We start from the raw sequence: 26,987 nt of genomic DNA, 5'->3' as shown, positions 1-26,987 counted from the left end.
AAAACCGGAACTAACAAATTAGCCCAAAAGTTCCTCCTCATGTGGGTACTTTTAAACATATCAATTTCAGATTAATGTATATAACAAGAAATTAAAACTTATTTCGTTATGAAGGCAACATTCTGACCAAATTAACTAGTTGGTCTGTTCCACCAGAACTATTCAACTAGCTACATTGTTCCGGGGCTTTTCAACTAGCTACTTTTTTCCCGGAACTTTTCGACTGCACTCGGAATAAAACAACTAGTTGAAAAGTACCATCGGAACGAAAAAAACTAGTTGAAAAGTTCCGCCGGAACAAAGTAACTGACGGAACATAGTGGCTGTAACATAGTTTCCTAATTTTCCAAAAGGAATTTACAGAGAAATGTTCAAAATGAATATGGAAAGACAGAAAATAAAATGTGCATGTTGTTCAGCAATTTTTTTTTAAACTAGTCAGAACCATTTTTAAATCATTCAGAGTTAGGAAATAAAACTTCGTGATTTAGTTTACATAATTTATATTGCCATATACGATTAACGTCTTTTATAAACTGTACTATAAGATATACATGATAATAAATACATGTTTTCAACTTCGTTTGCAGCATTCAAATCATCGTCTTCCAACTGTAAAATAGTAAAACACAAGATTTGATTACATATGTATAATTTTCTTTTACGATATCATTTTGTTGGTGTAAAAGTTTTATAAACATACTAACTTTACCTGGGATCAAGTGTTGTAGACATCAATAACTTTGCCAAACCAGAATGTTAGGAAACTAAGACAGAAGTTTCTTTATGACCAAGAAGCATTCAAATAAGAAAGTTCGATTCAATACTAGAAATAACATTTTTTTGTCATAAAACAACTTCTGTCTTACGTCACATTTAGGGTTGGGAAAGTTTGATCGATTATAATTTTATGTTTCACCAAGAGAGAAAATACCCAAGGAGTTTCAAAGTTTGAGGGAAAGCAAAATTAAAAGTAAACAGATCATTTTAACCAAGTTGGATTATGCAAGACAAAGTGAAAACTTGGCAATACATGTATGTCGAATTATATGATTGTTCATACATTTTTCAATCTAACTTCAGACAAAAGTAAAACATTCGGAATGTCTGCAGAATGTGTGTCTGATTAGGCCATTTATATATATATGTATCAACGTTGTTAGTAATGAACGTCATTAGTAAAAAGGAGACTAGTAATTCCTCACCGAGTTTTTGCACCTGTCCCGAGTCAGGTGCCTCAGGCCTTTGTTAGTCTTTATGATTTTTAAATATAATACATTTATATGTTTTTGAATTAAGTATACGTCTATTTTCCATTAACTTATTATAGACTATACGGTATGGGCTTTGCTCATTGTTGAAGGCCGTACGGTGACCTATAGTTGTTAATGTCTGTGTCATTTTGGCCTTTTGTGGATAGTTGTCCCATTGGCAATCATGCCACATCTTCTTTTTTATATTGTATACATTTTTGTTTAGGGGCCAACTGAATCCCGCCACCAGGTTCAGGATTTTTTGCTGTGTTGAATAAACATTGGTGGATTTCGGCTGTTTTCAGCTTTTTGGTCGGTTTGTTGTTTCTTTGACATATTCTTCATTTCCATTTACTAAATGTAGAATTGAAAGATGCGGTGTTATACATACATATGTCTGGTAATTTTGGACCACTAAATGGACAGCAGATGCAGTCTTCATCGATTTGACCATCGCCATCGTTATCTGGAAAAGTATTTTTGTTGGTTTAGTTTTAATTAAGAATAGGAAACTATCAATATGGTTAATTTGGGAAAATAAATGTGAAGAAAAAATGGGAGCATATATCAAATCCCTAAAAGATACAAACCCATTATACCAAAATGTATCAATATTTAGAATGTTATGAAAATTATTATTAGTCATATCATACAAGAAATATTATCAGTCCTATTAAATAAAAGTACACGCATTTATACTACATACATGATCGTCTTGCTATGCAGTATGCGGTTTGTTCAATGTTGAAGGCTACAATGTGATGTATAGTTGCTACCTACTACATCATTGAGTCTCTGGTGGAGAGTTGGCTCAATCATTTTGGCTTTTGATCTAAAAATGTTATATAATGACAGAGAACGGAATTGGGTACGAGAGCTCGTGTGGTGTATCCCTGAGAACTGACTTGGTTGTGGAAGATAGTGTGGTTTATCCCTGGGAACTGCTTTGGGTACAGGATGTCGGTGGGTCTATCCATGTGAACTGACTTGGTTGCGGGAGATCATGGGGTCTATCCCTGGGAACTGATTGGGGTACGGGAGGTCGTGGAGTCTATCCCTGTGAATTGACTTGGGTGTGGGATGTCGTGTGTTCTATTCCAGGAAACTGACTTTGTTACGGGAGGTCGTGGGGTCTATCCCTGTGATTTGACTTGGGTGTGGGATTTCGTGTATTCTATTTCAGGGAACCGCCTCAGGTGCTGGAGGTCGTGTCGTCTATACCTGGGAATTGACATGGGTGTGAGATTTAGTGTATTCTATTCAGGGAACCGCTTCAGATGCGGGAGGTCGTGGCGTCTATACCTGGAAACTGCCTTGGGTGCGGGAGGTCGTTATGTATAACCTAGGAAATTGACTTGGGTGTGAATACCGTGGATTATATCGCGGGGAACTGACTTAGATGTGAAAGGTCGTGGGTTATATCTTAGGGAACTGACTTAGGTGCGAGAGGTCGTGGTTTACATCCCAGGGAACTGACTTAGGTGCGAGAGGTCGTAGGTTATCTCGCAGGGAACTGACTTAGGTGCGAAATGTGGGATTTATCTCAGGGAACTGACTTAGGTGCGAAATGTGGGATTTATCTCAGGGAACTGACTTAGGTGCGAGAGGTCGTGGTTTCCACCCCCAGGGAACTGACTTAGGTACCAGAGTTAGTGGGTTCTATCCCAGGGAATTTACTTGGGTATCGGAGGTCTAGGGTTTTGATACAGGGAACTGACTTGGTTGTGGGTGGTCGTGGGTTTTATCCCAGGGAATAACCCGGGTGCGGGAGGTCAGCGGTTCTTCCCCAGGGAACTGACTTGGGTGTGGTATGTCATCGGTAATTCTATTCGTGGTGCGGTCAAACCATAGGTTATCACAATGGTTGTCTTCTTTACAAAGGACTTGGACATGTAGACAACAACCAACACGATTACAATTAGCTCAGTGTGTCAGTTGGATATCTGGAGCTTGGTTCTTCTCATATTGCATCAACATGACCTGTTCCCGTCCTGATACGCAGATAATATTTACCGTTCAACGTTAAAAACAATCAATCCATCCATCTATTAATGCCTAGCTCTCAAACCGAAAAGATTATGAAGGACAAAAGCTATTTCAATAAAACAACTATAATACAAATGAATATTAATGTTCTGCATGATGGGACGAAGGATTGCCACAAGAAAACAATGAACTGTTGACTTGCGACAGATCAATTGCGGAATATTGCTAGGATTTTTTCACGTGCTGAGAACAAGTTATTCTCGTAAAAAAGGTATTGATTTTAATGTCCTCATCGTGACCGGTCGTGTGACTGAAAACTCAATTTATACAACCGGCAATTCCAAACAGACTTTATTTCCATAAGTCAGGAACCCGATGTTCAGTGGTTGTCGTTTATTGATGGGATTCATAAGTGTTTCTCGTATAGATTACTCCGTTGGTTTTCCTGATTTAATGGCTTTAAACTTGTCTTTTTTGGGGCCCTTTATAGAATGTTATTTGATGTGAGCCAAGCGTCCGTGTTAAAGGCCTTACTTTGATCTATAATGATTTACTTTAACAAATTATTACTAGGTTGGAGAGTTGTCTCATTGCCACTCATACCACAACTGCTTATTTCTCTATGACCTTAATGATGTTCTTTTGGGAATATGAAAACTGGAATGGGTTAATTGTTACGTAAGTGTTGAACTCTTTGCTTGATTTTAGATCTCTTAAGATTGTCAACATTTTGTTCTGCAGTAATAAATAGCACCATGCTTTGAAAAAAACATAATTATTCAGTATGATGCGGACACCTTGATATCTATGCTTCGTCATAAAATGTATTTGGAGTTAAATAAACCTGACCTTTTTGAACTTGAAGTAAGATAAATCTCACCTTTTCCATCTGATTGTTCTTCGTCTATTTCTCCGTCACAGTCGTTATCTATTTTGTCTCCCTCTATCATCTGACTAACCAGGCAATCCTGCAATTCATAATGATAATAAAAAAAATAATTGTTTTCAAACACTGCAACATTAAAATTAAGCCCCTTTTACGTAGTGATCAATGGCGGATTATTGGTAGAAGATTAACGTCTACAACCCGCCTGTCGGGATGTATAAGTACCCAGTCACGTCCACTTGTATTTTTGTCCATCTGATGAGTTAAGCCTTTTTCAACTAATTTTTATAGTTCTTTCTAATGTTGTACTGTTATACCACTGTCCCAGGTTAGGGGAAGGGTTGGGATCCCGCTTACATGTTTAACCCCGCCACATTATTTATGAATGTGCCTGTCCCAAGTCAGGAGCCTGTAATTCAGTGGTTGTCGTTTGTTTATGTGTTACATATTTGTTTTTCGTTCTTTTTATTTTTACATAAATAAGGCCGTTAGTTTTCTCGTTTGAATTGTTTTACATTGTCTTATCGGGACCTATTATAGCTGACTATGCGGTATGGGCTTTGCTCATTGTTGAAGGCCGAACGGTGACCTATAGTTGTTAATGTCTGTGTCATTTTAGTCTTTTGTGGACAGTTGTCTCATTGGCAATCATACCACATCTTCTTTTTAATATCTTTGATTGGAAAATAATTCCATTTTAGTATAAAATCGAAAAAAAAGTGTAAATCGGTACCCTTTTGATCTCAGGACTTATGCACCTCATTTAAAAAATAATAGATCCGTTCCTGTTATTGTATGTGTCTTCTCTTTCTGTCATTTGTCATTCATAATCCCCATTTCCATTCTCAATTTTATATTCTTTTCCAGTATTTCTTTCTTTCTGTTAATATTCCTATTTTAATAGGGATCTGTTATCATTAGATTCACGATAAACATTACGTAGTGTAATAAAACTAATTGTTATACACATATACGTACCGTGTTTATTGGTTTTGATAATAATCCAACCGGAAATCCATATGATTCATGGACCGCCTTGCCAAATAGAATCCCGCCAAATACTGTAGTTGGATCAGTATGCATGACTGTATGTGTACCAACTGATATTTCCACGTAACCCCCCACGAGGTGAGTCTCGGGTATTTTGTGAAAAATTTGATTGCCAGCTAACGATCGATTATCAATTCTAAGGCCACTCGTCTGCGAGGAATCGATGATAAACATAAAATAGTTCGAATAATTACCGTGAGAATATTCCGGAGTTGTAAATGTATATTCGAAAGCATATTGTTCTATCGGAACGACAGTTATCATTGATGGATCAGCATGATCACCATGGCCTATTTGTGTCAAAGAAAACTGGAACACTGATATAGCTTTGTCAGCAACTATATGAGAGTACAAACCAGAACTATAGTGTTTTTGAACGTGTTGACCTGCTTTGTCAAGTTTGATATTGTCCCGAAATGGTTTTCCAGAGTTTATACCAGAAACGTGTACGTGTGTGTTGTCTTCGCTAGCAATGAATCTAAACATATCGCCTTTACCGTGTCTGTCGGGTATTGGCACGGTGGCGAAATTACTACCCCATGACGATAATGGAAGTAGCATTTCCACAAGATGATCGCGTGAGTCTCCATGCCCAACTGCGGTTTTCTTGTTTCCACTTAATACTGCTATTGGCTTACTGGAAACAATATGGGAGCCAGTTAAATCGTGTTTAGAACGAACCTGTAGTGTACTGAGTCTATCTAAAGTCACATTCATCCATTGGTTTCCATGATATGTTTGTCCATTCAGAGAAACACTTAAATGATGTATATGTGGTAAATGAATGGAAACATTTGTTTCATCATAAACCCCAATAACAGCAAAAAGACAGTAATGTGTAGCAGGGGAATACGAAACAGTATAATACTCTTTGCCAAGGGCGTCGATGGGCATAGCAAGATAAACATCATCGGACATTCCTTCTCTGTTAACAACATAAACTACGATTTCATCGTCCGCCTCAATAAGTACTGCTTTTTTAGTTAGTTCGGTGTGATTTAAACGGAGATTTGTATTAAGTTTGACTAGCTGAGTCTGGCCATAAATTACCGAGAAAGTTTTGTAGAGTTGAGCATTTGGATTACCGGAGGCTGAAACATTGACATTGACTATTGTTTTCTTAGAGGTTGTAACATATATCTCGGGATTTATATCATTACCATGATATACCTCGTTTTCCATAAAGGCAACTAAGAACTCCTTTCCTCTATTATCCAACACAGCTGAAAATATATAGACATAATGTAAACATCAATGCCTGTCCCATGCCAGGAGCCTCTGGCCTTTGTTAGTCTTGTTTGTTTTATATTATTTTATATTAGTTCATTGATATGTTTTGGAGTTTATAGTATGACGTTCATTTTCACTGAACTAGTACTCAATTTTATTTCGGTGCCAGATGAGCCCCACCTGATGTTGCTGGGTTTTCTCGCTGCGCTGAAGACCTTTTGGTGGCATTCGGATGTTATCTGCTCTTTGGTCAGGTTGTTGTATTTTTTAGGATGATCTTTTATCTAATGTGACATAATGTAAAACGTTGAAATTTGTTGGCTTTTCATTTTTTGTCAAGTAGGTGTTCTGATGCAACCACTATTACCTTGTATATCGTTAACATTTCTCATTAAGAAAGTTCATGACATGATAAACAACCGATAATGTTACTCATTTCTAGTGACAGTTATCCATACTTCTACTTCTACCAGATAATGTCCACATTCAATAACTGATTATCCTGCCATGACTTTGAAAATTATTTGATTTTCATCAAGTTTTTAATATTACTCAGCTAAAAAGATTGTATTCTTTTTTTCCCTTCTCTTTTATTACGGTATGTCTGAATAATGAAACTTACAATACATTTTTGAGTTCCATATACTATGAGAAAGAAGTTTTATTGAAGTCTGTTCATTCCCAGACTCTAGCACCGGTACTGAATCTAAAACTCCCTTATATTTTTTTTTTACAAATTAGGACAAAATTAGACAAAGTTTTATCCAAATATTGTATGCTTCAAATTTGCATCGGATACTCAAAACTGTCGTTAAGAAGATTTGTTTAGGGACCAAGAAAGATTGAGTAGCACACATTTAGGAATTTTTCAATATCTCATCTAAGTTTAGATGTATATCTGACCACTGCAGGTTTTTTTAATAATCACTTACATAAATAAAACTATGATAAATTAAAGCATCTATCCACCTTCAATAACATTACGTTTACTGTACCTGAGGTAAACTGAACCATGCACAAATAGGCACTGAAATAAATTAATAAAATCAATTTAAGATCACACACACACTTTACACAAACTGTTAGGTTCATGATGTACAAGAAATAGTATCAAGACTTCATCTTATCTAAAATGGTCACGTGATGTTTGTATAATAATGCCGTAAGATTGTGTTCCAAATTGAAAGTTAAGACTGAAGTAATTTTATTTAAATCTGAAAAGAAGTATAAAATAAATCATACAAGATTGTGACATTGTATCAAGGTATATCAGTGACAGCTATTTTGGTGCGCACGAAATGTGTTTTTTTCCAAACAATTATATGATGTATAATACACACAGGTGACCATTGGAAGCACACATAAACGTTACAAAGTAGGTGTTAAAATATACACGAGTTCGTTCTATATTCCAAAGAACAATGTTTGCGCAAAATTCATCATATGAAAAGGCTTCTAAGAATTACATTAATTTATGTTTTTGATTTAACATAGTTATGATAGGCTGTTTAAAGATCTTTGAATATAGAAAAACAAAGTGCAGACTTTGTCACGGTAGAAAATCAGTTTGTACAACATTTGTTAAAAGTATACCAATTGCTTGCTGTTGTTTTCTGTTTTACACACAGATTATATTGGGGCGACGATCAAAATTAAATGAACATAAAATGAAAATGGGATGAAACGAGACAAGAATTGAAAAAGTAGTTTTACTGCCACTGAAAATTTAGAGAAATTTCTATTTTTTTGGATAACATAGAAAACAAAGTAAGTGTCGTCCCACCGACACTCTTCTATAAATGGATAAAGTTCGAGGATGCTTCTTCCTCCTTGGAGCGTTGCAGTCTCCCTCCCTACGCAAGATTAGTCAATCATGTTCAAATGATTAGTCTTGTATTAGATACAATCTCCAAAACCACAGACATTCCTTTAGTGGGTCAAATACTTCAGCTGCATTAACTGGTTCCATCTAATGACTAGTTATACACAAACGTTTTTTCAAGGGTTTGGTACATGTTTACGGAAGAAAAAGAAACTGGAATTTAAAAGAAAACAGAATCTCTTAAAACGTCGACAACAAAAACTGACCTCATACTACAAAAACAGAAGTAAAACAAATACTTAGTATACGTACACAAATACCAAAGAAGCAACAAAAAAGAAAGGAAAACATAAGAAAAAGAAATTACAGACAAGCTATGAAAAACCAACACATAATTCAAAATACAAGACGACAGAATATTTATAGAATGTGTTTTATAACAGGACTACTAAACACCGAATCATTAAGAGATTGAAAAACGCACTAACAAGAACACCGAAAAGAAGATCCGCTACTCTCGCTACTTACCTTCAGCATACAAAATCACCAGCTGTTGAGATCCTAAGACAGAGGGAAGTTGTATATTCACCAGAAGACCAGATGGATATGTCAATAGAAAAGGCTGTTCTACAAGATATAAAGACAGCCACCAATAGTTGCAAACCAAAAAGATCAAAAGACTCTGTTATATCAATGAACGTTCTTGTAGAATCCATTAGTGGCAATAAAGTTACAGAGACAAGGTATCGCAAACAATTTGCAAAAAAAATTAGGACTACCAGTAAGACGATTGAGTAGGGGTAACCAAATCAGGACAAATATTTTAAAATCAGAAAAATCATCCTGGGCTTATGTATGCAGAAAGTCCAGCAAAGACGCATTATTTGAGGAAACAAAACGACTGGCATATAACATTTGGATGAAACCTGGCATATCCCGTCCTACAGGTAACAAGGCAGATGTAAAACGAGAAAGGATTGGTCCCAAAACAGACTCTATATATAAGCTAGCCACCAAGTATACCTACTTGAAAAAACACAGACCGAGGTATGCATTGATTTTACAGCAGAACATCCATGCATAAAATGTCACAGCGTTCGTTCGAAAATTGTAAACCGTATTTTATTCGTCAAGTTCGTCCGAAAGATAGACAAACATGTTGCTGCAGGTATCACGAAGAAACCAAAAGCGTATTCAAATGTTGCCTGAATTTTTCTGAAAAAAATTGTTGAACGATAATGATGCATATGATGAAAATCATGTTAAAGTTTATGATTACATTAGTGACCTTGTAGATGTCACATTATGTAACAAAGAGGATCATGTCCCCAACATATCTTGCTTCAAAAGAGATTGTGGAGAATATGGTATTAACAAACTAGAACTACTGACAGAGGAAACTGATGATTTAGATACTGCACAACTAGTAAAATGGAGAAATTTGAAAAGGTAGACATTAAAATTAAAGAAACAATTAAAAGGTTGGACCTTGTGGAGAAAGAAACAAAAGCTTTAAAACTATTTTCAAATTTTTTAAAAACTTTAAAAATCATTTCCACTACATCAGCATAGAGTAACGTGGCAAAACAAACAATTCTAAACACTACTTACTGATCTTCCCCAAAATCATTGCGTCTGAGTACATAATTTTTCTGAAAATTACCGCTGTACGGATTTAAAAGAACTCCAAAGTTCATATTTTCAAAAAACGGAAGTGTCTATACATGTAACAATAATATAATGGTGTTGAGAGTACATATGAGTTTCCTGAAATAATTACAGAACATTTTTTTGTAATAAGTAATGACCAGCAGCATGATCAACATTCGAGGGTATCACCAGCCCAGTAGTCAGCACTTTTTGTGCTGACATGAATTATCATTGATATGGTTATATTTATAAATTAACTGTTTACACAATTTAGAATTTTTAAAATACTAAGGCTTTTTTTTACCTCAGGCATAGATTACCTTAGCTGGGTTTGGCAAAATGTTTAGGAATTTTGGTCCTCAATGCTCTTCAACTTCGTACCTTATTTGGCCTTTTTAAATTTTTTGGATTCGAGCGTCACTGATGAGTCTTTTGTAGACGAAACGCGCGTCTGGCGTATATACAAAATTTAGTTCTGGTATCTATGATGAGTTTATTTATGTTCATGAAGTTCGAAAGAATATTGCAGAGTACTTAAATTCCATCTTTTATCCGGTCCGTACAATGCACGAATTACAGATGGATATGCAGCACAAAACAAAAGTCGACACTGCTTTGGTGATATTAGCTAGACTTGTAATGATTTTGGATATACATTGTAGCAATTTTACCCGAAATTATTTTGAAACCGCACATGCAAAAGGTAATGTTTTTTTGGGGGAAATTTCTAACATTTTAATATCTTTATTTTTTCAAAGAACGCTATATAATTTGATAACATGCTATTTGCATTGTTTGCATTTAAATCTAACGATAATAAGGTCAGTCAACAGAACTATATTGTTGGCTTGGCAATCGTCCTTATTTAAGCGGGTGATATATAATAGCAATAGAATCTTCCGTGAGATTCATGGTCGTACACACTAGAAAAGTAAAAACACTGATAAGACACATCATTATTCATAGTTAGAAAATAAATAAACGGAAGAACAAAAACTAATATTTGATCTGAATCTTAGATTAAGCGTGTATTAGCAGTGTACAAAATCCCACATTAGAGCCTAGCAAAACGTTCATTGAGACATCATGAATTCATTATTCCTACCGTACCAATACTTAGAACTGAAATCAATGATGTAAGGCAATATATGATCGTCATGCAATCGATAAAAAATGAAAGCAAAACGTTAAAAATTGCATGCGTCCGACACGCCGGATCTACCTTCATCAAGAACTCTCAAATGTCGAATATTTGAAGGCCAACAATTTGTAACAAACGAAATAATTGATAAAAGGTTAAAGATGATGTTTAAATTTACATTCAATAACTACATCTGCAGACATGATTGCAGATAGTAAGAAGTCGTGAAGCAAAAAATAGATAAGTTTGAAATCAAATTTGAGAGATTACACGTGTATTGTGCTATTTAATTGCTTAATGTTTAGTAGAAAATGTAAACATACTCAACCATACCAAACTTTTTTGGCCTACTTCGAGTTGGTCAGTTTTCACTGTTACTCATAAATGATGAATGCTGGGAAAACCAAATAGTTCTGAATTGTTTATTTTATTGTTCACCATTGTAAAATATTATTTGTATCATTTATCTGCTTCTTGTTACAGTGTCTTGAGTGTTTATAAAGTTCTTAAAACATGCATACTCCCTCGTTTATTGTCCGAAAAGAGGGACGAAAGATACCAAAGGGACAGTCAAACTCATAAATCTAAAACAAACTGACAACGCCATGGCTAAAAATGAAAAAGACAAACAAACAACAGCACACACGACACAACATAGAAAACTAAAGAATAAACAACACGAACCCCACCAAAAAACTAGGGGTGACCTCAGGTGCTCCTGAAGGGTTAGCAGATCCTGCTCCACATGTGGCACCCGTCGTGTTGCTTATGTGATATCAAATCCGGTAAATAGTCTAATTCGGTAGGTCACATTCATGAAAGGGAATTTACAGTGACATGGAAATTACGCAAGAGAAAATAAAATCAGCATGTTGCTAATCATTTTTTTTCGAACCAGTCAGAAACATTCTTTTAATCATACAGAATAAGAAAATAAAACTTGACCCAATTTTCATATATTGACATATTCGAATAACGTCTTTTATAAACTGTACTATAGGATAAACATGATAATAAATGCATCTTGTGAACTTGGTTTGCAGCATTCAAATCATCGTCTTCCAACTGTAAAAAAGTAAAACACAAGATTTGATTAAATATGAATAATATTCTTTTACGATGCTTTGTTGGTGTAAAAGTTTTGTAAACATACTAACTTTACATTTACATAAAGACTGGGATCAAATGTTGTAGACATCAAAAACTTTGCCAAACCTCGGCATAGATATGTTATGAACCTAAGACAGAAGTTTCTTTATGACCGAGAAATGGCATTCAAATAAGAAAGTTCGATTAAATACTAGAAATAACATTTCTTGGTCATAAAACAACTTCTGTCTTACGTCAAATTTAGGGAGAAGAAAGTTTGATCGATAGCATTATATTTTTATAAATAAATTTGGTGTATTTACTGTCTTCTGATTGGTTAAAAGAATTAGCTTTATTTTCAATGTTATCAATTTTATGGCGACACACCCACTCTAACGTTGTGTATTCATAGGCAAACATCTGTGTACGTTGTTATTCGTATTAATATATATGTTTGAGCCTTATTTTTGATAGAAATTTATTAAACGGCAATAATTTATTTTGAATTTATGAACCATAAAATGATTTTTTGACTCTTCACATTCGCGGATTATTCAATGTGAAGAGTCAAAATTTAATTTTATGGTTCAATAAATTCAAAATAAATAACAGCCATTCATTAAATGTTTCAACAAGAGAGAAAATACCCAAGGAGTTTGAAAGTTTTAGGGAAAAGCAAAATTAAAAATAAACAGACCATTTTAACCAAGTTGGATTATGCAAGACAAAGTGAAAACTTGGCAATACATGTATGTCGAATTATATGCTTGTTCGTTCATTTTCAATCTAACTTCAGACAAAGTAAAACTTTTTGGGATGTCTGCAAAATGTGTGTCTGATTCGGCCATTTATATATGTATCAACGTTGTTTGTAATGAACGTCATTAGTAAAATGGATACTATTAATTCCCCACCGATTTTTTGCACCTGTCCCGAGTCAGGTGCCTCAGGCCTTTGTTAGCCTGTATGATTTTTTGGTCGGGTTGTTGTCTCTTTGACACATTCCCCATTTTCATTCTCAACTTCAATTTTTAATACAGGTAAGTTATATTTTATATTTTTTTCAAATGAAGAATTGAAAGATACAGAGTTATACATACATATGTCTGGTAATTTTGGACCACTCAATGTACCATTAAATGGACAGCAGATGCAGTCTTCATCGATTTGACCATCGCCATCGTTATCTGGAAAAGTATTTATATTGGTTTAGTTTAAATTAAGAATAGGAAACTATCAATATCGTTAATTTGGGGAAATAATTGTGAGGAAAAAATGGAAGTATATTTCAAATCCCCAAAATATACAAACCCATTACAAATTACCAAAATGTGTCAATATTTAGGACGTTATGAAAAATTATTATTAGTCACATTATACAAGAAATATCATAAGTCTTATTATATAAATAAAAATAAAAAACACACGCATTTATACTACATAATTGATCGGCTAACTATGCAGTATGTGTTTTGTTCCTGGTTGAAGGCCATACGGGGATGTATCATAGTTGCTACTTACTACATCATTAAGTCTCTAGTGGAGAGTTGGCTCAATCATTTTTAACGTTTGATATAAATATTATATAATGACAGGAACTGAATTGGGTGTGGGAAGTCTATCTCTGAGAACTGACTTGGTTGCGGGAGATCGTGGGGTATATCCAAGGGGAATGATTTGGGTACGGGAGATCATATGGTCTATCCCTGTGAATTGACTTGGGTGTGTGGTTTCATGTAATATTCTATTCCAGGAAACTGCGTCAGGTGCGGAAGGTCGTGGCGTCTATACCTGGGAACTGACTTTGGTACGGGAGGTCGCGGGGTCTATCCCTGGCAATTGCCTTGGGTGTGGGAGGTCGTGTGGTATATCCCTGGGAACTTACTTGGGTGCGGCAGGTCGTGGGGTCTATCCCTGATAACTGACTTGGTTGCGGGATGTCGTGTGTTCTATTCCAGGAAACTGGGTGGATGCCAGTGGGTAGGTTTTCTTTCGAGAACTAAATTTGGTGCGGACGGTCATTGGGTCTATTCCTGCGACCTGACTTAGGTGCGGAATGTTGTGTGTTATATTCCAGGAAACTAACTAAACTAACTATCCCAGGGAACTGAATTAGGTGTTGGAGGTCGTGGTTTCTATCCCTGGGAAATGACTTAGTTGCAGGAGGTCATGGGTTCTATCCATGTGAACTGACTTTGGTTCAAGAGGTCATAGGTTATATCCGATGGAACTTACATGGATACGGGAGGTCGTGAATTATGTTTTAAGGGAACTGAATTGGTTGCAAGAGGTCGTAGGGTCTAACCCTGGGAACTAACCTAGGTCCAGGATGTCGTCACAAACTTGGGTGTGGGAGGGAAGACTTTATCTAAGGGAACTGATATGATGCAGGAGGTCGTCGGTTTTATCCCAGGGTACTGACTAAGGTGCGGAATGTCGTGAATACTATCCCAGGGAACTTATTAAGGTGCGGGGGGGTTCGCGGGTTCTATCCCTGTGAACTGACTTTGGTCCGGGAGGCCGTTGGTTCTATCCCAGGGAACCGACTTAGGTTCGGGAGGTCGTGGGTTCCATCCCAGGGAACTTACTTGGGTAGGAAAGGTCGTGGGTTCTATCCCAGGAAACTGACTTGGGTGTGAATATCGTGGATTCTATCCAAGGGAACTGAATTAGTTGCGAGATGTGGGTTTTACCCCAGGGAACTGACTTAGGTGCGAGATGTCGTGGTTTCTATCCCAAGTAACTGACTTAGGTGCGAGAGGTCGTGTGTTCTTTCCAAGGGAACTGACTCAGGTACGAGAGGCCGTGGATTCTATCCCAGGGAACTTACATGGGTATGAGAGCTAGGTCGTATGTTTTCTCCCAGGGACTGACCTGGGTGCGGGAGTTCATCGGTTCTACTCACTTGGGTGTGATACGGCGTCTATGATTCTATTCGTGGTGCACAATGATTGTCCTTCTTCTTTGCAAAGGACTTGGATATAACATTCTTTATGTAGACTACAACCAACGCGATTAAAATTAGCTCAGTGTGTCAGTTGGATATCTAAAGCTGGGTTCCTTCTCATATTGCATCAACATTACGTATTCCCGTCCTGATATGCAGATAATATTTGCCGTTCAACTTTAAAAAAAAAAAAAAACAATCCATCCGTCTATTAATGCCTAGCTCTCAAACCGAAAAGATTATGAAATAAGGGCAAAATTGAAAACACAGAAATCGATATTTTTTTTTTCGGCTAACTTCTAAAACAGCATTGAATGAAAAATATTGTAGACGCCATTCCTATTATTCATCGGATAAATTCCGAGAAAATGCCGACCATGCCGACGGTCTTCGACCCGATTAAAACATAAAAAAAAGATAGCAAACTTCAGCACGTACCATCGTTTAATTACCAGTTGTCTATGTCGTTTCTATTTCGGTGATTTTAAACATATGCAAGTCATCGCTGTTGCCTGTATGAGAATTAATTATTGTTGATCGATTCAGCCAACGCAATGCATATTCCCGGTGGCTTCTTGCATCACTTTTCGATGTTGTCATTCTTTTCTTTGAACTGAACATGCTTAGCACATATCTGACTCGTCTCAAGTACATATACAGGGTCAAATTTAATATCGCATGAACACGGATTCAAATGAGATTGAATTATTTACATGCAAGACTATATTACATCACCGGTATTTTTATCTTAGTTTGGCAAAATTGAAATCAAAATCACTGCTTATTACAAAATATCATTTGAAACGAAACAAAAATCTTGTTTTTATTTTTTGTCAAAGTCGTGATGATTAATTGATTTGATGTTTGCTGGACTTCCAATGGAATTATTACATGCATAATCAGGACAAAAACCTATTTCAATAAAACAACTAATACAATATTAATGTTCTGCATGGTCGGACGAAGGATTGCCACTAGAAAACAATAAACAGTTGACTTGCAACAGATCAATTGCGTAATTTTGCGATGGTTTTCTTAACGTGCTGAGAACAAATTATTCTCGTCGAAAAATGTTTTTAATGTCCTCATCGTGACCAGTCGTGACTGTAAATTTAATTTATGCAACCGGCACTTCTAAACAGACTATATTTCCGTAAGTCAGGAACCCGATGTTCAGTGGTTGTCGTTTATTGATGGGGCTCATAAGGGTTCGTACAGATTATTACGTAAGTGGTGATGTACTTACAAAAAAACCTTCAAGTGAATTAAGAACGCTTAAGATTGTCAACATTTTGATCTGCAGTAATAAAAACACTGTCCTTTGAGGAAACATAACTATTCAGTATTCGTTAGTATTCGTCAAAAAATGTATTTGAAGTAAGATAAACCTCACCTTTTCCATCTGATTGTTCTTCGTCTATTTCTCCGTCACAGTCATTATCTATTTTGTCTCCCTCTATCATCTGACTAACAAGGCAATCCTGCAATTAGTAAAAATAATAAAAATAAAATGTTTTCAAACACTGCAACCATAACATCAAGCCCTTTTTACGTAGTGATCAATGGCGGATTATTGGTAGAAGAACGTCTACACCCCGCCTCTTTGATGTGAAAATATTTCCACTTTAGCATAAAATCGTAATAAAGTGTAAATCGGTATATCTTCTGATCTCGGGACTTATGCCTCTCATTTCAAAAATAACAGATCCGCTTCAGTTATTGTATTTGGATTTTCTTTCTGTCATTTGTCATTCATATTCTTTTCCAGGATTTAAAAAAAAAAGATTTTTACAAAACACTAAAGGCCACATAGATCTGTTTGTTTTTATTTGACATTATTGGATTGGTTCTTATGTCCAACCAATTTCAAACCAGTTTTATTTTGTTTAATAAAGGAAAAGACGTTTACATAACAAACATTTTATATGAAAACTATTAAATGTCCAACATTTCCAATACCATGAATGCAATTTGATTGCTTTCTTATTTCTACGACTTTCCCCAAGCAGATCTTTTGAAAAAAAACAGTACATTAACGGTTGTTACAGGGACACATTTTAGATACACTGATACTTCTTATGAATAGAATTTGAGTGCATGAACAGTGAGTTCATGTGCACTTTAAATTTCAATTAGATAATTATGTACTTTTTGTTTTACCGACATATTTACTTCTTTTTTTTTATATTAAAATATTTACGTTGGCATATCATCAATAACTATATTTGTTTTCATCAATTTCAGAAGTACTATTCTTTGCTATGTTTTTTCCAAAAAAACTGATCCACAATTTTATTTGAAACAATATATTGTTTTCATGCAGATTACAAAAAATTCTTGATTTTCAGAATACCGTATATAATAGGGCTAATTTCGAAATAATTTTCTTATTCTGAAAAAAACATATCCCCCTTTTTAAGCTAAATGGTCGGTCCATAAAAGTATTCTTTTTTCTCAATATATGGACATGAATAGTATTCTTGACCATGCTGACAGTAATGAAATTCTGGTACCAACGTTTATATTTCAACAACAACAAAAAGAAAAACTAAAAATGTATATAAAAAAATCAAATCTAATCAAATTCATAGATAAAATCCCTATCAACTCACTAATACACGATTGATCCTATAGATAAAACGTGTCCTTGTATAACATGTTCTAATACATGTAGACCGCAAATCTTTAATGAAATCATTCAACTTATGTCACCAATTTTGGACGGTAAGCCGCAATTGGATCATATTGTGACATATTTAACCCTATGAGAGAAATACACACCTATAAGCATGATTTGTTTAAATCCAAAATATATGCCTATAGCCTATATACATGTATATATATACAATTCGTCTAAACATCAACCCAACAATGTTAGATCTGTAAATTTGCTTTCGCAAATTTTTGGTTCTTCCCTCGCCGGGATTCGAACCCATGCTACTGTGATATCGTGACACCAATTCGCTTGCACTGCAGCCGTCCCGCTAGACCACACGACCACCTGGGCTCTCAAAAAAGAGCTTTCGCTGGCCGTGTGTTACCTTTCCTCGTCAGTACATGATATATAAGGCATGAAGATGTTATTGTTACAGATCAGCTAAATTATCTATAGTAAAGGATCCTACAAATTAATGTAATATACAGTCACAGAAAAAATATATATTTAACGAATTTGTTTTACATGCACACGTATAAAAATTGCGGTTAAGTCTCAAGTGTGTACGACATTCATCTTTTACTTGACATGTTTTTTTTTATATAAAATTATTAGATTCGTGAATTTTTTGAAAAAAAACTCTCGGCTAAACGGAAATTCAAAAAATAAATTGTTTAAACTGTAACTTACATTAATTAGTATAATAATAAACTCCATCATATATCCCAGGATTAAAAGTTGTATTTACGCCACACGCGCGTTTTGTCTGCCCAAGACTCATCAGTGATGCTCAATATCCAAAAAGTTAAAAAGACCAAATGAATTACGAAGTTGAGGAGCATTCAGGACCCAAAGTCCTAAAAGTGTTGACAAATACAGCTACGGTAATCTAGAATCAAATAAAAGTGTCGTCGGACCGACGTAAAGCGTTTGTCAGTTATTATACTGAAAACTTTACCTATAATAACTTGTTTGTCGTCGGGTATGACTTTATGTTCACTCAGTCTATCAGAGGCCTTCCAGTAGGGATTTTTAAAAATATTCAATACTTATAATTACATTTTTTTTAGCTAGGATCATGAAAATACGATTTTTGTCAAATTTTTATCTAATTTACCTGTGCACTTTACTGTGGGACCACATGTCATCATGAATGATAAATTATTTATTAGTCCTTATCTTTGGATGTGATGTTTGTTTAAAAAAAAAAGAAAATCATGATTCGTTTGGACATTTTGATAATGCAAGTCTTGGTTTTAAATTATTTGCAAATAAGCTTAAAGTCAATCATACATAAAATAATCAATCACAGAAAGACGGCAAAAGAAAAATAAATAGACGAACTACAATGCACAGAATATCATAAACATATTTATTTGCTATCATAAAATGTACGAAGTCGTCCATTACTATGTAAATTGGGTCGATTTAGAAAATAAATAAGTTGAATACGTTTCTGTTGCCAATGTTTTTTACACTAGTTCTAGCTCATAGTGTTTAATAAACAAATATATTTGATCATTAGTCTATTATTATCTTAATAAGAAAAACACATTTCTAATAGCAAGTTATACTTAATTGAAATCAGGGATTTTACAAAATCCCTAGCTCTATTTTCAGTGATTTTGTAAAATCCCTAAAATTTCAGGGATTTTACAAAACCACTGAAACTGTTAGTGATTTTACAAAATCACTGATTAGTCCAGTGATTTTACAAAATCACTGATTTTACAAATTCCCTGTAACATATACACCAATTTATACGTTTTACAAATAACGTAAATGCAAATTTCATATCAATGACCGAAGCTACACTGTTATGAAAATGCTTCTATTCCTGAGGTAGAAAAGCCTAAGTATTTTTAAAATTCAAAAGTTTTTTGAACAGTTAATTTATAAATAAAAATATATCAATGAAAATTCATGTCAGCAGAGAAGTGCTGACTACTTGGCTGGTGATACCCTCAGGAAATAAAACTCCACCAGCAGTGGCATTTGTCTTTCTAATCTGTTTAATTTTGCTACTTCTTCTAAATGCAAATTGTACTTCTTCTTTCTATGAAATGTCGTACAAGTCAGATACAAAACAAAGGTAACTAAAAAAGGGTGGAAACAATATGCCGGATATTTCTTCTGCACTTGTAGTCAGGTTGACTTGACTACTTGTACATAAAACTTTCCGACAACGGTTGTTACCGGCCTGTTTCTTTGTTACCTTTGTATTGTATCTAATACTTGATCCCACTCGCTTTACGATCGGTCAAGATCAGAAAGCATGTTTAGTTTGTTTCGTCCTAAATGGTACGTTTTAAAATTAAAGTAATTTAAAAATTTATATGACCCAATACAACATTTTTAGAAGGTTTATACACGTGTAGAACTGCAACTGGTAAGATAAAACAAATGAAGACAGTGTTTCCAGATAGTGTTTGGCTATCTCTGTATTTCACTTGTCTGCAGTGTCTGTCAAATATATTTGCGTTTGGTACAAGAATCGTTTTTTCTCATACAAATAATAAAACAGTATGAAAAGGAATCAAATGTCAACATCCCTATTCTAATAGGAAACTGTTATCACTTGGTTCCCCATAAACATTACGTAGCGTAATAAAACCAAAGACTAATTGTTTTAAACATATACTTATATAATTACCGCGTTAATAGGTTTTAATAATAACCCAACCGGAAATCCGTATGATTCATGGTCCGCCTTGCCAACTAGTATCCCGCCAAATACTATAGTTGGATCATTATGCATGACTGTATGTGTACCAACTGATATCTTCATGTAACCCCCCACGAGATGAGTCTCGGGTATTTTGTGATAAACTTGATTGCCAGCTAACGATCGATTATCAATTCTAAGGCCACTCGTCTGCGAGGAATCGATGATAAACATAAAATAGTTCGAATAATCACCATGAGAATATTCCGGAGTTGTAAATGTATATTCAAAAGCATATTGTTCTATCGGAACGATAGTTATCATTGATGGATCAGTATAATCACCATGGCCTGCTTTTGTCAGTAAAAACTGGAACACTGATATAGCTTTGTCAGCAACTATATGAGAGTACAAATCGGAACTATAGTGTTTTTGGACGTATTGACCAGCTTTGTTAAGTTTGATAATGTCCTGAAATGGTTTTCCAGAGTTTATACCAGAAACGTGTACGTGTGTGTTGTCTTCGCTAGCAATGAATCTAAATATATCGCCTTTATCGTGTCTATCGGGTATTGGAACGGTGGCGAAATTACTACCCCATGACGATAATGGAAGTAGCATTTCCACAAGATGATCGCGTGAGACTCCATGCCCAACTGTGGTTTTCTTGTTTCCACTTAATACGGCTATTGGCTTACTGGATACAATATGGGAGCCAGTTAAATCGTGTCTAGAACGAACCTGTAGTGTACTGAGTCTATCTAAAGTCACATTCATCCATTGATCTCCATGATATGTATTTCCATTCAGACTAACACTTAAATCATGTACATCTGGTAAATGAATGGAAACATTTGTTTTATCATAAATCCCAATGATCGCAAAAAGACAGTAATGTGAAGCAGGGGAATACGAAACAGTATAATACTCTTTGCCAAGGACATCGATGGGCAAAGCAAGATAAGCATCATCGGACCTTTCTTCTCTGTTAACAACATAAACTACGATTTCATCGTCCGCCTCAATAAGTACTGCTTTTTTAGTTAGTTCGGTGTGATGTAAACGGACACTTGTATTCAGTTTGACTAACTGAGTCTGGCCATGAATCACCGAGAACGTTTTGTAGAGTTTAGCATTTGGAATACCAGAGGCTGAAACATTCACATGGACTATTGTTTTCTTAGAGGTTGTAACATATATCTCGGGATTTATATTATTACCATGAATTACTTCGTTTTCCATAAAAGCAACTAGGAACTCCTTTCCTCTATTATCCAAGACAGCTGAAAATATATAGACATAATGTAAACATAAACGCCTGTTCGAAGTCAAGAGCCTCTCTGGCTTTCGTTAGTCTTGTATGTTTTTTTTCAATATTAGTTCATTTATATATTTTGGAGTTAAGTATGAAGTCCATTTTCACTGAACTAGTACACAATTTTATTTGGTCCGAGACCACAATTAATTCGTATTGCATTTCTTTTAGAACATAAATGAAAATTTAAAAAATCCCACCCGCACTTTCTCAATGAAATTTTTGCAGTGAGTTGTACTACTTTTGGGACAATTTATATCAAAATTATTGAAAACTTCATCGGCTCTAACTCAAAATATGGACAATTTTATGTTTAGGGCGTCTTGAAATCTTTTGACAGTTTCCGAAGTGCTAATTTGTAACCTTTTTCAGCTGGACCAATTCACTGCTTTCCTTTAAAATTCTGGACCCAATTTTTTTTACAGTGTAATTTCACCCCCTACTTCCAATTTGAGGCATAAAACATTGGGAAATAAATTTGGAAGGGATATGAAAAATATTGACAAGTAACCCACTGTCAACACTATATTCAAGGGACGACAATTGTGGTCTCGGACAATTTAGGGGCGAGCCAAGGCTCACCTCCGGTTGCGGGATTTCCTCGCTGCGTTGAATTAGCTAATTGATGACCTTCAGGTGTTATCTGCTTTTTGGTCGGGTAATTGTCTCTTTGACATATACGCAATTTTCATTCCCAATCTAATAAAAAAAAACCGCTACATTTTATTTATAAGTGTAAATGAATTTTACAATCAATGTGTTTTTAACTTTTATTATTTCATCCAGATCAATACTCTTGTTGAGTCACTGTTTATCCAGTAACCAATGCAATGTCATAGAGGAAAGTGGATACGCGCAACTACAACCTAAAAAAAGTCTTAACCTGGAATATCGTGCGTGAAAAATATGTCATCAATTGGTCAATTCGGAATGGAAAAAAAAGTCAAATGTTCTGTGATCATTCAGAAGCGTATTAGGGACATAGACTTTTTTAATATCGAGTTTAATCTTATTGTCTACAGTTATAGAATTGCGACCTATACAAAGATTTGTTTAGCTACAAAGAAAGCTTGAGTGTTTCAGTAGCAATCAAAGTTTGGAAGATTATCTGGCCACCGCATTTTTCTTTTACAATAAAATCACATTTCACTCACATAAAACTATAAGAAATTAAAGAATTCATCAAACTTCAATAACATAAGGTATACTGTACCTGTAGTAATCCGGACAATACATAAAAAGGCACTGAAATAAATTAATAAAATCATTTTTAGATTGCACACACGTTATGTGGGCAACCCTATATCCAACAACAAGAATTAAGATGTCATCTTATCTAAACCGTTTATGATCACGTGATGTCTAACCAATAATGATTATGAATAAGTTTCTTTAATTCCATGTGACCATTACACCAACAAAGGCCAAAATTAACATTACAATGGTGGTGTTAATGGGAGACTAGCTGTCAAATTCGTGTTTACCGATTCGACTTAAATTCTCATATTTGATTTATAACAATGTAAAACATTTATCCAAGTTATAAAAAAGTATAAAAGTAAATATTTTACAGGTCATTGGTTCCAGAATATGTAGCTTCGTTTCGTGTGTATTTCGGTCTTTACGCCGTCTATGTAACTATCGAGTTGACCTCAAAAGACTTCCGATAGTCGTATTAGCTATATAAACATACTTTTTATATATATAAAAAGATAGTAAACTCCTGCAATTTGATTATCCTAGGTCTGTTTTATTTCATATTTTAGATTAAAAATAATGTTATAAATTATCGCTTTTACCTGTGTAAGAATGAAAAGTTATGTGATCGAATGAGTCAATCAGTTTTTTCAGCGTTTCGCAGTATAGGTTTGTCTTTAAATTTCTATCATATTTTGTACGGGACAATGATGTATGATTTGATTTGACGACAACTCACATATTTGAGTTGAGTTTTATTTAGTTGGCCTAAATTATAGTGTAGTTAGAACAATGATTTATCTTTGATTCGCTTTCAATGTTGACATTCTTTTCCGTCAACAAACTAAACACGTACAGTTTATGCGTTATCCATCTCTAGCTAAGGGTTTAAACTGAAGTCCACATAAATATTAGGCCGAATTATTCACTTGCAAGTGAATAATTCATCATCATGGTTCATTAGCTTATTTTGAAACAATTGAGCCATACTGGCCGCTAAAAGCGAATTATTTCACTATTTCACTTTCATTAATGATTGAACAAAAGAAATTCATATTTAATTTTTTTCTATATTCTCGTATAGCTAGTGCCCTTTAACAATTTATTGTGTGGTTTAAACGGGAGATATTTGACAATTATCACTTTGTTTTGCCTTGTTTTATGAATATTTTATGTCATTTCTACCAAATGTTTACACTTGAGCGATTCAGGTGAAGGTAAATACAGTTAATATGAAAGCGCGTATGACACACAAATTTATAAAGTTATTTTTATTAGATACTGGCGAACCCCATTTCAGATATTATTTAGAAAGAATCTTGTGTGGGGAGAGGACATTGACTTATTTCATGTTGTACCTAACATATTTTTGGCAAACCAGATACGAGAATAGAACAAAAGGTATATGGGGTTACCATTCACGACACATAACTGCAAAGAAATGATGGAAGCTGTTCAATTTCTCAATTATATCAATTATACACGATTCGGAAATAAAGTTTATCCGAAGGATGTAGGGATTCTTATGAACGCAAATTTCGACTTTTGAATAGCAGACTTTTTTGTATGAATTGTTATAAATTAAAGTTTATTAACTAATTCCCACTGCAAATCAATTTGAAGGAAAACGTTGATAATATTTATCACTAAAACAATTCCGGTGTCTGTAGTCTTGTTTGCTTTAAGAGTAAAAACATTTGTTATATGAACCGGGACGTGTACACTGTTTTTGTACAGATTTTGTTTGTTTGTAGAAGTTATCAGCAGTTCAGGTTCATCATAACTAACGGACAAAAATGGCGGTATTTGCACCCCATACACTACTCTAAGTACAGACTAACCTGTCAGTTGGAAAAGATTTAAGGCCTGGAATCCACTAGATATGTAAAACTTAACAGTATTTTGAATTTTGGCAGAAGGTGAAAAAATCAATTAAGTTCAACTTTGTACTTGTTTGGGTTTATAAATATTTTGATATGAGCGTCACTGGTGAGTCTTATGAAGACGAAACGCGCGTCTGGCGTACTAAATTATAATCCTGGTACCTTTGATAACTATTGGGATACAACTTTGAGATGCTCCCTCTCAGGTAACAACTGTTTTGTATTGTATTGACTGTCCTTGATTGGCATGGACAATATATCTACACATCTATTGGCAAGTTAAAGAGTGTAACTGGGGGACAGTATCAAATACAATTCAGGTGTTTGTTTAGTTTTACATTTTCTAAAGAAACGGAAAAAATATTCATTTGACAGCATTCGAGAATATTTTTTTTTCTGAAACACAAAATGCATTTAACTGTTATATATCTAGTGGATGCAAGGCCTTAATCCTTTCTAAACTACACAGGTAAGTCTGTACACCGAGGAGTTTTTGAGGTGTATACTGCCATAATTGTCGATTTGTTATGATGAATCTTAAGCACATACCTTTTTTCACTAGGCGATACAAGTTTATCTTTAAGGTTCATCATAACATTTTGGCTAAAATGGCCGTATTTACACCCCAAATTTTACTCTGAGTACAGACTAACCTATACACCTGCAACAGTTTTAAGGGATGGCAGGAACTAGATATATAAATTTTAAATGCATTTTATGTTTCAGAAAATTATAAACTTTTCTAGATTTTGCTATCCATTTTTTTTCGTTCCTGCAGAAGGCGCAAAAATTAACTAAGTAGTGAAAACAATTGAGATGCTCCCCTCATATAATCAATGTTGTGAGTAGTATTGATTTAAATGGACAATAGATGGACAATAGACACCTGTAAACAATAGGTTATTTAACAGGTTTAAACTGTGTAACTGAGTGGACCGTATCAAATGAAACTCGGGTGTTTGTTTATTTTGCTATCTTCTGCAGACTGGAAAAAAATGAACATCAAAATCCAGGTAAGTTTTTAATTTTCTGAAACGTAGACTTCATATAACTTTTATGTATCTAGTTCCTGCCATGCCTTAAAACTTTCCTGGATGTACCAGTTTGTCTGTACTCATAGTAATTGTGGAGGTGTAAACACGGCCATATTTTTCAATTCCTTATGATGAACCTTAATATTAAAGCGGCTTAATGTTTTACTAGACAAATATATAAACCTAACGTTTAGCGCTGTACGGTTAGTCACAACATTGAGCAAATGAGAAAACCTGTTAACATTCTCTTCTTACTTTTGCCATTTTACGGTACAATACTCTATCTCTAACACAAGGGCTTCGGTGACCAAGTGGTCTAGTTCTACTACTGTTATCACTAGCCAGTCAACAGTGAATTCGAACCAACTCGTGCGGGTGCACTCGACTCCAATCTTAATTGACTAGGAGTGTCAGGTTTCCTATCAAGGTCAGTGATTTTCTCCGGCACTCCGGCTTCCTCAACCAATAAAAACTGGCCACTACTAGGTAACCGAAAAGGGGCGTTAAAACACCATCAATCAATTTATGTCTAACAAAGTATATTTCAGTGTTCTGATTTTATTTTTCTAACGTGCTATGTATAAGACAATAGCTTATAGTCATGAAAAAAATATGATAGCAATAAGATAATCCAAAGACAGACCCTCGTTTTATCCAATTATGTTAAAAAGTTTACAAATTACCTATAACTTTTTCATACAAATTTTATTTGTACAGCATTACAATTGATACGTAACATATACACTTCACTGTTTCCGTTGTTTAATTGTTTTCCTCTTATAGCTGATGTGTTTCCCTCGGTATTAGTTTGTAACCCGGATTTGTTTTCTCTCAATTGATGTTTGGCCTTGGAACAGCGGTATACTACTTTAGAATTGAATGCCTCTTTTTGTAACTTTATTGGGGTGTAAAAGAGTTGACCGAAGTACATTTTGTATGAAGCACGGAAGCGCTTCATTCTAAAAATGTGTGCACGGTCAACGCTTTTACAACCCTATGAAGTTACAAAAAGAAGCATTCAATACTTATAATTACATTTTTAGCTAGGATCATGAAAACACGATTTACATCAAGTTTTTATTTAATTTACCTGTGCTCTTTATTACGAGACCTCGTGTCATCATAAATGATAAGTTTTATTGTGTGATACAACTGCTTAAGGAATAACACGTGATGTGCAGTT

At 34.8% G+C, this 26,987-nt stretch overlaps 2 protein-coding genes and 1 long non-coding RNA gene across 3 annotated transcripts; all 3 read right to left on the bottom strand.

Moving 5' to 3' along the window:
- Positions 1–486: 486 nt before the first annotated feature.
- LOC143042548 (IgGFc-binding protein-like) lies at positions 487–7,539 on the bottom strand. The gene is made up of 5 exons (XM_076214925.1): positions 7,401–7,539; positions 5,104–6,398; positions 4,120–4,207; positions 1,645–1,719; positions 487–612 (listed from the first exon to the last, which is right to left on the bottom strand). The coding sequence occupies exons 1-5, from the start codon at positions 7,495–7,497 to the stop codon at positions 599–601; spliced, it is 1,569 nt and encodes a 522-aa protein (XP_076071040.1). The 5' UTR covers positions 7,498–7,539; the 3' UTR covers positions 487–598.
- Positions 7,540–11,958: 4,419 nt separating this feature from the next.
- LOC143042550 (IgGFc-binding protein-like) lies at positions 11,959–23,063 on the bottom strand. Its single transcript, XM_076214926.1, has 5 exons — positions 22,904–23,063; positions 20,364–21,658; positions 16,448–16,535; positions 13,208–13,294; positions 11,959–12,083 (listed from the first exon to the last, which is right to left on the bottom strand). Exons 1-5 carry the CDS (start codon positions 22,956–22,958, stop codon positions 12,070–12,072), a joined length of 1,539 nt encoding a protein of 512 aa, XP_076071041.1. The 5' UTR covers positions 22,959–23,063; the 3' UTR covers positions 11,959–12,069.
- A 3,427-nt stretch (positions 23,064–26,490) lies between these two features.
- On the bottom strand, positions 26,491–26,953 carry LOC143042547 (uncharacterized). Its single transcript, XR_012968042.1, has 2 exons — positions 26,830–26,953; positions 26,491–26,687 (listed from the first exon to the last, which is right to left on the bottom strand). It is a non-coding gene; the product is annotated as an uncharacterized LOC143042547 (long non-coding RNA).
- Positions 26,954–26,987: the final 34 nt, after the last annotated feature.

The sequence above is a fragment of the Mytilus galloprovincialis genome, chromosome 8 (assembly GCF_965363235.1).
Source record: "Mytilus galloprovincialis chromosome 8, xbMytGall1.hap1.1, whole genome shotgun sequence".
In the NCBI taxonomy this organism is placed as follows: Eukaryota; Metazoa; Mollusca; class Bivalvia; order Mytilida; family Mytilidae; genus Mytilus; species Mytilus galloprovincialis.
Note: the sequence above shows the minus strand (reverse complement) of the source record. Positions and strands in the feature narration are given on the sequence as shown.

What these genes read in the sequence shown, in the direction of transcription:
- LOC143042550 (XM_076214926.1), bottom strand. Translation starts at nt 22,958, where the DNA reads ATGATTTTATTAATTTATTTCAGTGCCTTTTTATGTATTGTCCGGATT. An exon ending in TATTGTCCGGATTACTACAG is followed by an intron (nt 21,659 to 22,903) that starts GTACAGTATACC and finishes ATATATTTTCAG; the next exon opens with CTGTCTTGGATAATAGAGGA. An exon ending in TATTAAAACCTATTAACGCG is followed by an intron (nt 16,536 to 20,363) that starts GTAATTATATAA and finishes TACTAATTGCAG; the next exon opens with GATTGCCTTGTTAGTCAGAT.
- LOC143042548 (XM_076214925.1), bottom strand. Translation starts at nt 7,497, where the DNA reads ATGAACCTAACAGTTTGTGTAAAGTGTGTGTGTGATCTTAAATTGATT. An exon ending in CATGGTTCAGTTTACCTCAG is followed by an intron (nt 6,399 to 7,400) that starts GTACAGTAAACG and finishes ATATATTTTCAG; the next exon opens with CTGTGTTGGATAATAGAGGA. An exon ending in TATCAAAACCAATAAACACG is followed by an intron (nt 4,208 to 5,103) that starts GTACGTATATGT and finishes TATGAATTGCAG; the next exon opens with GATTGCCTGGTTAGTCAGAT.